Raw genomic sequence first — 13,037 nt, forward strand, 5'->3', positions numbered from 1 at the left:
ACTCTAAAGTCGGACTTTGAATTACGTGATTTTGAATTAACTGCCAATTCGTAATTTCAGAAGTGCCAACCCTTGCCGCCTTACAAAATATTTGAAGGCCCATTACTGCATGCAGTTAACCTTGATTCACAGTTTAAACCTTTCAAATGCCATGAAAAAAGAAAAAAAAACTATTTCCAAAATGTATGCAAGAAGGTTCATTAACAGTATTCAAATAATGCACTTGGATAACTCACTGACAAACATAACCTCACGCAACGGGGGAAAAAAAAATTATGATTCAAAGGCGAGGAGAAATTTATGCTGGCTCCCATGTGCAAGTGCTTTATTCATTGGATTACTGTACTGTATGCATCTTACATGCCTTGTACTTACACAGAAAGTACCCGATGCCCTTAAAACATCATAGCTAATCGAACTTTCCTATGACTCTATCCTTGCACGATTTCCCGCCATGGCATTTCTCTCGTACTTCAGAAATGTAAACACTTGCCGCGTCACAAAATATTCTAAGACCCATTAATGCATGCAATCACCTCGATTCACAGTTTAAACCTTTCAAATGCCATGGAAAAAACTATTTCCGAAATGTATCCAACAAGGTGCATTTACAATGTTCAAATAATGTACTTTGATAAATCACTGACAAACATAACCTCACGCAATGAAAGAAAAAAAAAAAATCACACAATTTAAAGACTAGGATAAATTATGCTGGTTCCCCTGTGCAAATGCATTATTTTATGGATTACTGTGCTGTTTGCATTTTTAGATGCCTCGTACTTGTACGGAAAGTGCCCGACGCCCTTAAAACATTGTGGCTTATCGAACTTTCCTATGACGAGGGGATAAAGTTTCTTGCTTCCGTGTGCATTGCAATACAGTACAATGGGCCTCACCCTTGTAATATTCCCTGGCTGGCACTTTCACTTTTAAAACCATAAGACCGTTTGGGCTCGGCATTAAAAGAAAGCAATGCAGTTTCATCGGCAATGACAATATTGTTTGGTGCCTATGAATTGATTATATGAGCCACGTTTTTTCATCAACTGTCGGCATCGCCAGTGTTCGCGAATTCAGTTTTTCCGCACAATGCCTGCTGCGTGGTATTACGGCGTTCCTTAAAAGGTTGAATACAAAAGAACTCTGGTTTCATTCAACTTAGCAATTATGAAGCACACTGTACACACACCAAAGTGAATAAGTGCGGAAAGCTACCCCTCCACGTTCCAGAACACGCGTTCTATCACGACACAGATAAATTTTGAATTTAAATTACTCTGTAACATACTATTGTTTTAACGCATGGGTGACGGGCCCCGAGAAATCTCATAGTACGCTCGCCAGCGGTAGGTGACAGGCCCCGAGAATTCTCAGTTTTATTCACGACATTGTTTTCGGTCTTCCTGTGACATCTCTTGACCATATCTTGAACTATTTTGGACGTGCACAGTGAGTAGAATAAATCGTAGATGTATATCTGCCACTTTTCTTTTATTCATGACCTCTTTTAGATTTAGTTTCGAAACGTCGACTTTCTTTCTGCCGGTTCAGTCAAATGACAAGATGGAATACGGTGTTAGCTGACGACGATATTTAAGAAGAATTATATGCCGATGATCGTTCAAATGGAAATAATGAATTAGTGGAAACTGAATGTGAGAGTGATAGTGGAAGTGACATTCAAGCCTGTACAGGCCGAAATTTACCTACTGTACTTACTTATTCAAGTGATTCTGATGACGATAACAACGTAAACATTAATGATGTGTTAGGAATTGATGCTGAAGATGGTTTTGTAAAGGCAGATCCACTACTACTAGGGGCATTGGAGAGTACCCATACCCACTTTAAAGATAAAATGTTGACTGGTTTAATATTTTTGTACATTTTTATAATCAAGTGCACCCTAGTACGTTTAGTAGAAAAATGTCCGGTCCACAGGGTATGTGACAAGCTCAAGCATCCAGTCAGTGATGTGTTAAAATATAAAGGCAGTTTCAAATTAAAAGTCTGAATTTCGGTAAAGGGGTCGACATTGTACTTCGAATAACGAATTATCCTTATTTCAAATTAAACAATTTAAATAACATGCAAAAGCGTATCTCATGTTTCCGGGAACAAGAGCTTCTTCGAATTAGGCGTGATTTTGAATTAACCGATTTCGAATTATTGAGGTTCTACTGTAAAAGTAGCGTTTATTTCCTCGCAATCCACCTAGTATCCTCCTCCTAATGCGCACTCAACAGCAAGCGTAGCAGCAAGGTCACACTTGCTCTAATTTAGATGACAGAGTAAAGTTGACATAGCACGAGACAAGTTTTTGTTTTCCAACTACAACTGATCCAGTAAGTGAGCAACAGTCACTATTTGAACTAAGTCTTTGTTTTATGTTTTTCACAGGATGTTTTCTAATTTTAAATTTGTTTTCTTCTTTTAAAGGAATAAGCTAGTTGTCTGGTTCGCATTGATTTCCAAATCAATTAAGGTCAAGGTCTATTTTATTGTGTACGAATTTTGACAAGCAGCCACATCAGTAAGAAAAGCTGTTTGACAGCATTTAAAGTCAATTATTCAGATATTTTTGAGTAGTAAGACTATGAAATTTTTTAAATTTTATTTTTATATGTTTTAGATTCATAGAAAGATTGAGAAGGACTAGAAAGTAAAGGAAATGGTTCCAGACAGAAAGAGCTGCTATTAATTAATATTTTCAACACATCTTTATTGAATTACTGTATATAAATACTAACTCCTTTAACAATTTTTAATATGTTTTTATTTTTTTGTTTTTGAATTTTAACTACGGTTGGCTTTTGCAAGGTGACACAATTAGTGTTGTAAGTCAGTAAATGAACTGCTGAGACATGAAAGCTGTTTGTTTTTACTTTTTTGACATATTTTATAGTTTTTATCATTTTTTATTTCGTTATCGACTTTGTAAGGTCAATGAGAATACAAGAATTGATTTGATGTTTGCTCTCATGAGGGGACACAGTTAAAGTTTTAAGTAGTTTAATAAAAATTTTCATAGTTTCATGGATGAATATCGAACCCATGACCTTTTGAGTCATAAGGAGCCAGAATCCTAAATTCATTACACGAGGCCCCATATAAATTACAAGTCATGAGGAGCTCTAGCTGCATTTTTATCTCTGACCAGAGATGGCACGTGGAGAACAGGTGGCGATTCCCATTCTCACACTACAGAAATCACGTCACCCACACGTGTAGAACGTGCAGGGATACGAAGAGATTTGGCGGAACTATTTTTTTACTAACAGTACATTTTAAGAAGAACTGGTGATGAAACTGTCATAGTAAATGTCAGGAAATCATAAGTGAAACAATTTGGTTGTTAGTGGTAAAGACTTTAGACCGTTAAATAGCTTCGGAAGGAAAATTGTCGAAAGATGCGCCTGTTCGTTTAAACTCTGTTACATCAACCAAAATATAGTGCCTAGCTTATGAGTTAATTTAATGACTCAGTTGGTTAAGAGTAACCCTAAATGTTTATCATAAAAAACGCTACTAAGCAACTGTGTGTTATGTAATAATCAGCCATATTTACATTTCTGTGGGGTGGAAAAAGGTGGCTGTAAATTTTTGGCGGTAAATGAAGATGGCATGGAAGTGGGAATAAATTTTATAAAAGAATGCTGCACCATTTGCAACTCGCGTTGTTTTCCGTGAACTTGAGGCGACCGCACGTCATTCAGACTAACATTAAAAATCGGTTGTGGAGGCTAAATCCCCAGAAGGGAGGGTAATTTTGGCCAAAGGTGGCTATCTAACGCCATCTCCAAGTGGAGAGAGATTATCAGTGAAATTAACGGTATTCCCATACAGAAACGTCATGTAAATTCACATCAGGGCACCAAATGGTCATTATTATGCCAAAGTTCTGAAGTTAAATTAGAAATATCATTGTTTAACTTTATTGCATGTGCGGATCGGTGATTTGATGAACGTGTTCAGTTCACGAGGAAGAGAATGTGTGAAGGGCATTATTTTGTTTATGTATTTTTCAGGTGAATGATGTCAAATATAAAGATAGGAATAATATGTTTTGTAAAGGCACTATCTGTCAAGATGGTTAGATAAAAAATGAGAGGCTGGTGGGCCTGTTAAGATGTGAAACCACTCACGACTTCAGGTATGTAGACTACCTTCTCATAAAGTGCATTTTATTTATTTCATGATGTCATTATTCATTTGTGTATTTGTGACACAGTTTGGTCATCCTTTTATTTGGTAAAAATGTCAGAATACGACAAAGGGCCATCTTTTTAATGTTTCTTGGATAATCAGAAAGTTGCAAAACAAGCGTGCGAAATGTTGTATAGTAGTAGATTTGATGGCTGTCAAATGAATATGTCTAAAGCAAAGTATCATTTCCATATGTTTATTTTCTATATATTTTGTTTGCCAAAGTTAAGACATTAATTTATCATAAAATTCTGCTCAGTGTAAAGATGAAATTCCTGTAAGTGTATTCCGTGGTTTACCATTTAGAGCGAGTGCGCTCACCAACATACATTCTTACAAGGTTTTCTCCTTTAAAATATCTCCCTTCTTACTTAATTTCATGTTTCAGACTTATCACAACATTCTAACTTCAGATTCAACTTCAACTACGGTTGTTCTCAAGAGTTCCCTGACAATCATATGTTAGAAAATCTTTTATATTCTTAAGTTTATCTTCAAGACACAACAAGTATATACTTCTCCAGACTAAAGAAGACCCCTTACACCAATTTTATTCATTAACTTGGACACTGACTTGTTGGAAGTTTTAACCCAACATGAATGAACATTTTAGCTCATCATCATAATCACCATATACCTTTTAATTGTCTTGTCAATTTTTGTTAAATCTTTCAGCTGAAGATATTCCTTAACTGGAACGAAACATGTCCTATTTATTATCACATTTAGAGATTAAGCTGGATTATGTCACGTAAACAATAAACTAGCTATAAGAAATTTTACGAGTATTGGAAGTTAGGAATCTCCTTGTAACATAACCTTAGTTATCATATTTTCTCCAACCATTACTACGCAAACCCAACACATGCCACAGAACTTCTAGTTTTGAAATAACACCATACCGGAACTCTGCTTCCTAGTAGAAAAGATGTCCCTGCTTCTATCAAGAAAGCAACACTTAAAAAAAAAATTAAAAAATAAACAAAGGAGAAATGACAATAGTGAAAATGTACTAATTCTTGCTTGGCGTGACCAGAGTTATGGCTATGCTCTGTAAATGGAGTACATCATCAGAGAACATCAGACGGAAAGTGAAGGGACAAGCAAATGATGAAGTTGTAAATAAACCAAGTATAATTGTGAATTAGAACACCTATGGGTGACCTCGATCATTACAGTGCACCATGTTACTTCCTCCACAAGACACTCGAATGGTAGAAAAAATAAATACATTTCTGGTGTATGGAGGTTTCAATTATAAATGCCTGCATACCCTATACCCAGAATGCTAAAGCAAATCACATTGAACCCATGGAACATGTGAATTTTAGGAGACAGCTGGTCAAAGAACTTGTTGGAGACTTCCGTAAAGGGGGTGGAAACCGAAGAAGGGAGCAGCATTCCACTTCAGATGAAAAGCAAAGACTGAATGGAAAACTGAACATCATTCCACACCCAGAAGGAAAGCACAAAGACTGTATTGTGCTCTCCAAGCAAAATGTTCCAGGGAGAAGGCTAGAAACAACCTACATTATTTTGTGAAACATGTGAATGTAAACCTGGACTTCATGTGGGGAACTGCATCAAATGGTATCACAATGAAAAATTTCAAGTTGTGAACTGGTTAGATGCATTTCTCAGATATAGCGTAACTAAATTATTGCTTGAGATAACCTTTATTTTATTTTGTTTTAATTTCAAATAGATTTCACTCTTGATCATTAGACAGTATTTCCTCAAAATTTGCTTGGACTAGACTAATGCTACCAGTTAAAATCAGTTGGACTGCAAAGGTTTAAAATTGAGAACAGACCAATCTCAGCAACAAGCTTGAATTTTCATTAAGTGTTCGAAAGAAAGTAAGAAAGTGAATATAATTTAATAATTTAAACACATTTGTATATGTTACCAATAATTTCATGAACTGTTGTAAAGGAAGTAATAAAGGGGGTTATAATTTATAACTCAAACATATTTGTACAGGTTATCTACAAATACAACCTTTTGCTTATCAACATGAAAGAATCAATACAAACTAAGTTTTAACTTACGAACATTGGCCATTGGGAACTTGGTGAGACTGAAGCAGTGCGACTTGCTGATTCTGCAAAGCATCCAACTGTCTTAAAAGTTGTTTCTCACGAGAATGTAGTGCTTCTGATAATCTTTCAAATGCAGCTCGAATGTCAGCTTGAACCTGAGTAAAAATTGAACAAAAACAATAGAAGCTAGAAATTCATATACTTACATAGGTCATTTTATAAGTCATGGCAACAGTGTTATATTGTCCAAATATGTGACAGCATGGAAAGGCCAGTGCTACATGCTACCAAAGGCCACCAACAGATAGCATCTGTGGACACAGACATCTAGGTATCAGCGCTCAACACTGTCGGTGTGTGTCCAGCCATGCTCCAAGATGGACAAAAGTGCAACAGTGGTCATGCATGAAATTGCAGTTCTCTGTGATAGAAATGCCCTTCAGTGCTTTCAAGATGGGCACATAGCAACCGAGAACCTGGTATACAGAGGACGTCCTGTGTCCAGCCATACAGATGTGTCTGTGGCCATTATCAAACAGTGCTTAACGGAAGACTGATATTGGTCTATACAGGACTTAGGGGGCTGTCACACTGGATCGATCGAACGACTGCAATCAACCGACTAAAGAAACAAAGCTACAGAGGGCAGTGAAACCAGTCACGCAGCATCGATCGTCAGTCAACTACACACGATGAAGATCAATTGGTTTGTGAAAACAAGCGTGTCTGTTTTTCAGCTGCAGTCGTTCGATAATGGTGGACATAACCTCGTAGTCTGTTGAAGAAATCGACAAATTAATTTGCCTAGTGCATGAAAACGAAGTGTTATATAATCCTAGACACCCTCAATACAGTAATAGGGAGACCATAGATTTTGTTTTGCATGCTATAGTTTCGAGAATTGGGACGCAAACTGGTAAGAAATTTTTAGCTTTAATATGTTTATGTTATGAGTAGTGTTATATTAATTACTGGTAAAATTATTATATGGAATAGATCAGTAAAGAAAGTTACACTAGAAGTACTAATTATTGTTCTCATGACAACTGGAGACAAGTTTGGAAAACATATGCAGTACTTACTTACCTAACCTCTATCTCTTCCTAATCGGCACATGGAATGAACACTATTGTTCTCTTTAATGACAAATAAGTGTATACCATAAGTACTACATGAAGTGTTTGTCACAATATTATAATTCATTGTTTCAGGAAGAAGTTGTGCAAAAAAATGGCAAATTTTGAGGGCAGAGTATCGAGCTTGGAGAGGTAACGTACCACAGTCAGGTTCTCCCATTCAAAAAAGGTCTATCTTGATGCTCTAAACATTTTGGAACCCTTCTTTCATTGCTGGAAGAAGGTATAATTCTGTAATATTTATTTTTATCAGTAGGCCTACAGTACAGATCTGTGTTCTGGTAGAGAAAAAAAAAAGAGTGAGGGGAAAATGTAGTCTGTAGACCAAAACTTCTACCCTCTGTTCATTAATGTATCAGAAATAACTGAAACTAATAATTTTTTAAATGGAAGGCTTGTGTGCAGACTAAAATTTACCTCCAATTTAGAAGAATTGCATTAATATGTTGTTCCTTTTTTTATTTTGTTTCCAAAGTGGCACTTGGTGTAGGAGAGCCTTCTCAGCGAGCTGAAATGGAGGAAGTGACAGAAATAGAGCTTGTGATGGAGGGGGTCTAACTCCTCCAATTCAAGTATTATTGAAGGGACTTCAAATTCCAGCGACTCCTCCTACAAAAAGCTCTGCCACCAAAGCAAAAAAAAAAGAAAAAGAAAAAAGGGAATTGTGAAAGTGATATGCTAAGTAAATATTTTTAGAGTGTCTCCATGAGGACATGGAAAGACTAAGTGAAGTAGGTCGAAGGGCATTCAGAGTTTAAGTTCAAGAACTGTTGTACTTATTGCTAGATCAAGAAAGAATCTAACAAAATATATATCCTTGAGAAAATTTCTACTTTTTCAATTAAATGTGTTGTCCATTTACTTATCTATCAACATTTATTGGAATCCTCAGTGAGTTATGTATATTAGCACCTAAGCGGAAAATAGCCTTAAATCGTTATGTGGTAGAACCTCCTACTTTAATAGTAAGATAATGGCATTATTACAATATCTTAATGTGTATATTTTATGTTGTGGAACATGTATAGTTAAGAAAAAAGGGTATTTTGAAATAGTAGGTCCTTTCTGTATATATGTAGCAAGCAGTTATAGATCCAAGTTATGTAGATTACATTAATTCTACTGTAGTTTAGTCTGCCATACGATGTGATAAAGAAGGTCATGTACTTTAATAGGGATAAATTTTCACCAAGAAGCAACATCAGAAAAAGCAAGTATTGGTAGAAATCTTGGTTATGCTTACTTCATGAAATTCCTGTGAGAAAAGAAGCAGGTGTTAAAATCAAATGAAATGTTTACCGTGAATACCAAACCAATTCCATTATTAAACATACTTCTAAGCCTTTCAGCGTTCAGTATGCAAGCCTCTGTGAATTTACTAAACACCTCCACAATCCTCTGTATGTATCTAGCTCTGTGGCCTCGTTTAGTTTCTTACCTCATATATAAATCTTTAGAAACTGTGTCATCTTGGTCTCCCTCTACTTCTCTCTATAACATATTCCATTATTTCCCTAGGTAACTTATCCTCTATCTGCCTTATGTGACCCCACTCCATAGCGTATAGCTTCAGCATTGAGTTCATTCCTAGATTAATTTATCTTGTGCACGAGAACGAAGTGCTACATAATCCCAGGCTCCTGGGTATACTAATTGAAAGACTGAATTTTGTATGGCACTCTTGCTTCGAGAATTAGGATGAAAATTGGTAATTAGTAGTTTTACGAGGGTCGAGTCATAAGTCATGGCAACTAAATACTAAATACCATTCGCTGCATGTGTATCATTAACGTGTGCCACCTCTCTCCAAAATGCTGTTACGATGTCCTCTTCGTTAGCAAACCGTTGTCCACGTAATGGCTTCTTGACTTTGGGGATTAGATCACAGTCACATGGGCTCAGATCAGACGAACAAGGCGGGTTTGGAAGAACCTCCCATCCCCACCATTGTAAGCGATGCTGAACAATGACTGCAGTGTGAGCTGTCGCGTTATCGTGTAGGATCTGGAAGTTTCGTTCGCACTGAACAGCGCAATTGGTACAACAAAAAGGAAATCTAATAAACTGCATTGACAGTGTGCCCATCACGCACTGGATGACACACAAGAACACCTTGAACATTGAATGCCAGGATTACCATAACCTTATTGGGAAAATGATTTTGTCAAACCTTGTGTCTCCGTGCTGACTCCTGATGACGCCATTCACTTGACTGTCCCTTCAGTTCAGGTTCATAAGCATGTGCCCATGTTTCATCGACTCCAATAATGCGATTCAACATGGCATGCCCTTCTTGCTGGAACCTCTCGGGACTGATGTGACATGTTTCGTAACAAGTTTACTTCTGTACCTCAGTTAAGTGATGTGGCACCCACTTTGAACAAAGTTTACGCATCTATAGGTCCTTGCGGAAAATACACTGTATTGTTGCCGCTGGTATTGCTGTATGTTCTTGCAATTCCGCTAGAGTCCAGCGCCTGTCCTCATGTAAACACTGATCAATCACCATTATCCATACACCCTTGTCCATGGACACTGGACGGCCTGGAGGAGGCAAATCAGCAGTTGGATACTCTACCCTGTTTAAATGTTTCCACCCACCTTGCCACTGTTCTATAGGGCATGGCTTGCTTCCCGCAGTTCTGCATGGCATTGGCGTGCATTTCTGCTGCGGAGAACTGCTATTTTAATATACGATCAATGTTCCTGCTTGTTGACTCCCATTTTGTGATGCTCCCACTCACACACTGAACTTAGACCCAAACTATTGTTTACATACACCATCTAGTGGCATCATACGCAAGTACACACCGTACATTTCCAAATGCATATCTTAGATTTTCCGTGTTGTCTCCTGTTCGCGAGAAAAAAATAGTTGTCACGACTTATGACTCAACCTACGTATGGTTATGTTATCAGTACTGCTATTTCAGATTAATTATTGTTAACTAGCTTTGTATGATAGAGCATGCATGATTAACAAAAAAGTAGTATTTTAAAATAGTAGGTCCTTTGTGTGCATATGTAGTAAGCAGTTGTACAGTACAGTCAGTCTGAAACCACACCAGTGTAGAGACAGTTTTGTCTGGGAGCTGATTTTCTTTTTTCTTTTTTTTTCTTTCTTTTTTACAGAATACTGTTGATCGAAAATGCAAGCTCACTGCACCTTGCTTATTATACTGCCAACCTGGGAGAATACACATTCTAAATAGCTACTTGAAATTATCTACCTATTCCAGTTTTGTAATCCCAACCTGACATTCAATTCTCTTTTAGGTGTCTTCCCTACTGCAATCATTTTAGTCATACTCATTGCACTTATTTTCAAGGTGCAAGATATTAGATTGCGCGGTTTAAGCGGTCTTATCATTAAGACCTACCTAGTTGTCTGCATAGAACAAACTGCTTACTACATTTCTACCTAACTGAATCTCTCCCTGCCACTTCATACCTTTGTAACTTAACCTTTTAACACAAATGTTAATAGAGTAGATAGAGATGCTTTAACTCATATATGGAAATTTCTGTCAAAATTAACCTATTCTGATAGAAGAAATCTGAAACCTTTTGAGACAGCCTGTCATATGGCAAAGATCAGCACTGAATGACCACCATATTCATGGCTTAAAACTTATGAATATTCCTTTTTAAAACAGACAAGGCCTGGAAAGAAAGAGATAAAAATTAATAGGTTTAAAACCCTCAAAAATTTAAGAAAGGAGATTCCGCCAGGAATGCGTGATGTAAAAACTTACCATTAAATTTGGTGAAATTCCCTATAGCTGGTTCACGACTGAGCCTCACTCTGACATGCTTCTAGCCACACTACTGCGCGTGTTATAATTATGTATGTTTTTATATGTTCTGAGGTGGATTTGGTTCCAATCCTATTCCGAGGCCAGAATTTCAATCTCCCTTAATCAACACACTGACCCTACCAGATACCAACATTGCTTGTAACATTTTCAAGTAAGGTCGTTTTAATTTAACATTGAAGAAAGATTGTTTGCAAGAAGTGTTAAACTACTTTATTAAATAATGTGTATATTTTGTCTTAAGGGCTGTCTCAACAGTTCATAAAGGAACTTCCGTTTTAAATTACTAGATTGCAGCAATGAACATTGTATTCCGTTACGAGATGTTATGACTGGCATGTCATATTTCAAGTAATATTTCAAATTTTAACACTGAAGATAACAAAAGTTTTTGCAAGAAGTAAGGGCAATTTTGTGTAAATAAGTTTATATTATATCTTTAGCGTATCTCAAATAGTTCTTAAAAAGGCATTGGCTTCTTCCATTTTTTTTTTTTTTTTTTTCAATTTCTCAACAATGAGTTTTGTAATCTACCACATGATTTTATGGCTGACGAATTCTGAAATAGAGACGAAACATGTCCCAAAATATGTTTAACATGTTTTTAAAAAAATAATTTTCCCTTGTAAAGTGATGTGTATTGATTTGGTGGACCATAAACCTAACACTGTTTCTTAATTTTAACTGTATCAATACATCTATACAATGAAGTTCGCAAATTATACTAATTCATCATCACCAAGCCAAAAGTAGTGGACGTAAAGAAATGAAATTTTGGGGATATGTTTATATTACAATGTAGGTGCTCACTAAGGAAGGATTTTCGGATATTGCATTGCTAAGGGAGTGAAAAGAGAGGTAAATATTTAAAATGAGTATATCCATAACTCAAAAAAACTGAACAGTTCAAAGATGTAAAAATTGGTATTTGGAATCTCTTAAAAATAAAGGAACATGTATTTTCTGTTTTCAGAAAATCCACTTGTGGGGGTTAAATCCCTTTTATGCGGACACTTGAAGGTATATCTCTGAAATGTTACAGACGTAAAAATTGGTACATGGAAATTCCTTTAATAATAAAGAATCGCGTATTTTATGTTTTCAGAAAACCTACTTAAGGAGAGTGAAAAGCAGTGAAAATGGGGTGAATTTTTTAAATATCTCATAAACTTAACATGTTACAGATGTAAAAATTAGTGTTTAGAATCTCCTTTAAAATAAAGAAACATGCAATTTGTTTTCAGTAAAGCCACTGAAATGGTGAGGAGGATTCAAAGAAGTGAAAATTGGGTGATTTTAAAAAATCTTAACATGATATCATAAAAAAATAAAATTTGGTAATTGGAAACTCCATTTAAAAGTAAGGAAACACACATTTTTTGGCTATCAGAAAATTCACTTAAGAGGGGAGGGGGTGAATGGGACTGAAAATGGGGTTGAATCCTTTAATTGGGATAGTTACACATCAAAAACTGAATAAGGTGAAAATAGGCATTTGGAATCTCCTTTAATAATAAACACATAATTTTTTTGTTTGTAGAAAATTCATTTATGGGAGGTGAAAAGGACCGTTAGAAACGTTGAATTCTTTTCATGAGTATACATTTATCTCAAAATCTGAAAATGTTAAAATTGTTATCTGAAATCTCCTTTAAGAATAAAGAAACTATTTTTCTCCTGGAAAATCGACTTGGAGGGGGAGGGGGGTGGATATTTGTGAAGGAGGAGTTAAATTCTGTTTATGAGAATACGGTACTTATATCCCAAAGACAGAAGATGTTACAGACGTGAACATTTGTCTTTGGAATCTCCTTTAAAAATAAACACACACTTTT

At 36.1% G+C, this 13,037-nt stretch overlaps 1 protein-coding gene across 2 annotated transcripts in view; it reads right to left on the reverse strand.

The window, feature by feature from the left end:
• The window catches only part of LOC136884559 (uncharacterized), a 144,927-nt gene that overhangs the window by 85,846 nt on the left and 46,044 nt on the right, over window positions 1-13,037 (reverse strand). For both annotated transcript variants that reach the window (XM_067156818.2, XM_067156828.2), the window contains exon 3: window positions 6,261-6,406. In XM_067156818.2, coding sequence (XP_067012919.1) covers window positions 6,261-6,406 — 146 coding nt within the window. The remainder of the gene's footprint in view (window positions 1-6,260; window positions 6,407-13,037) is intronic.

Source organism: Anabrus simplex, chromosome 1, assembly GCF_040414725.1.
Source record: "Anabrus simplex isolate iqAnaSimp1 chromosome 1, ASM4041472v1, whole genome shotgun sequence".
In the NCBI taxonomy this organism is placed as follows: Eukaryota; Metazoa; Arthropoda; class Insecta; order Orthoptera; family Tettigoniidae; genus Anabrus; species Anabrus simplex.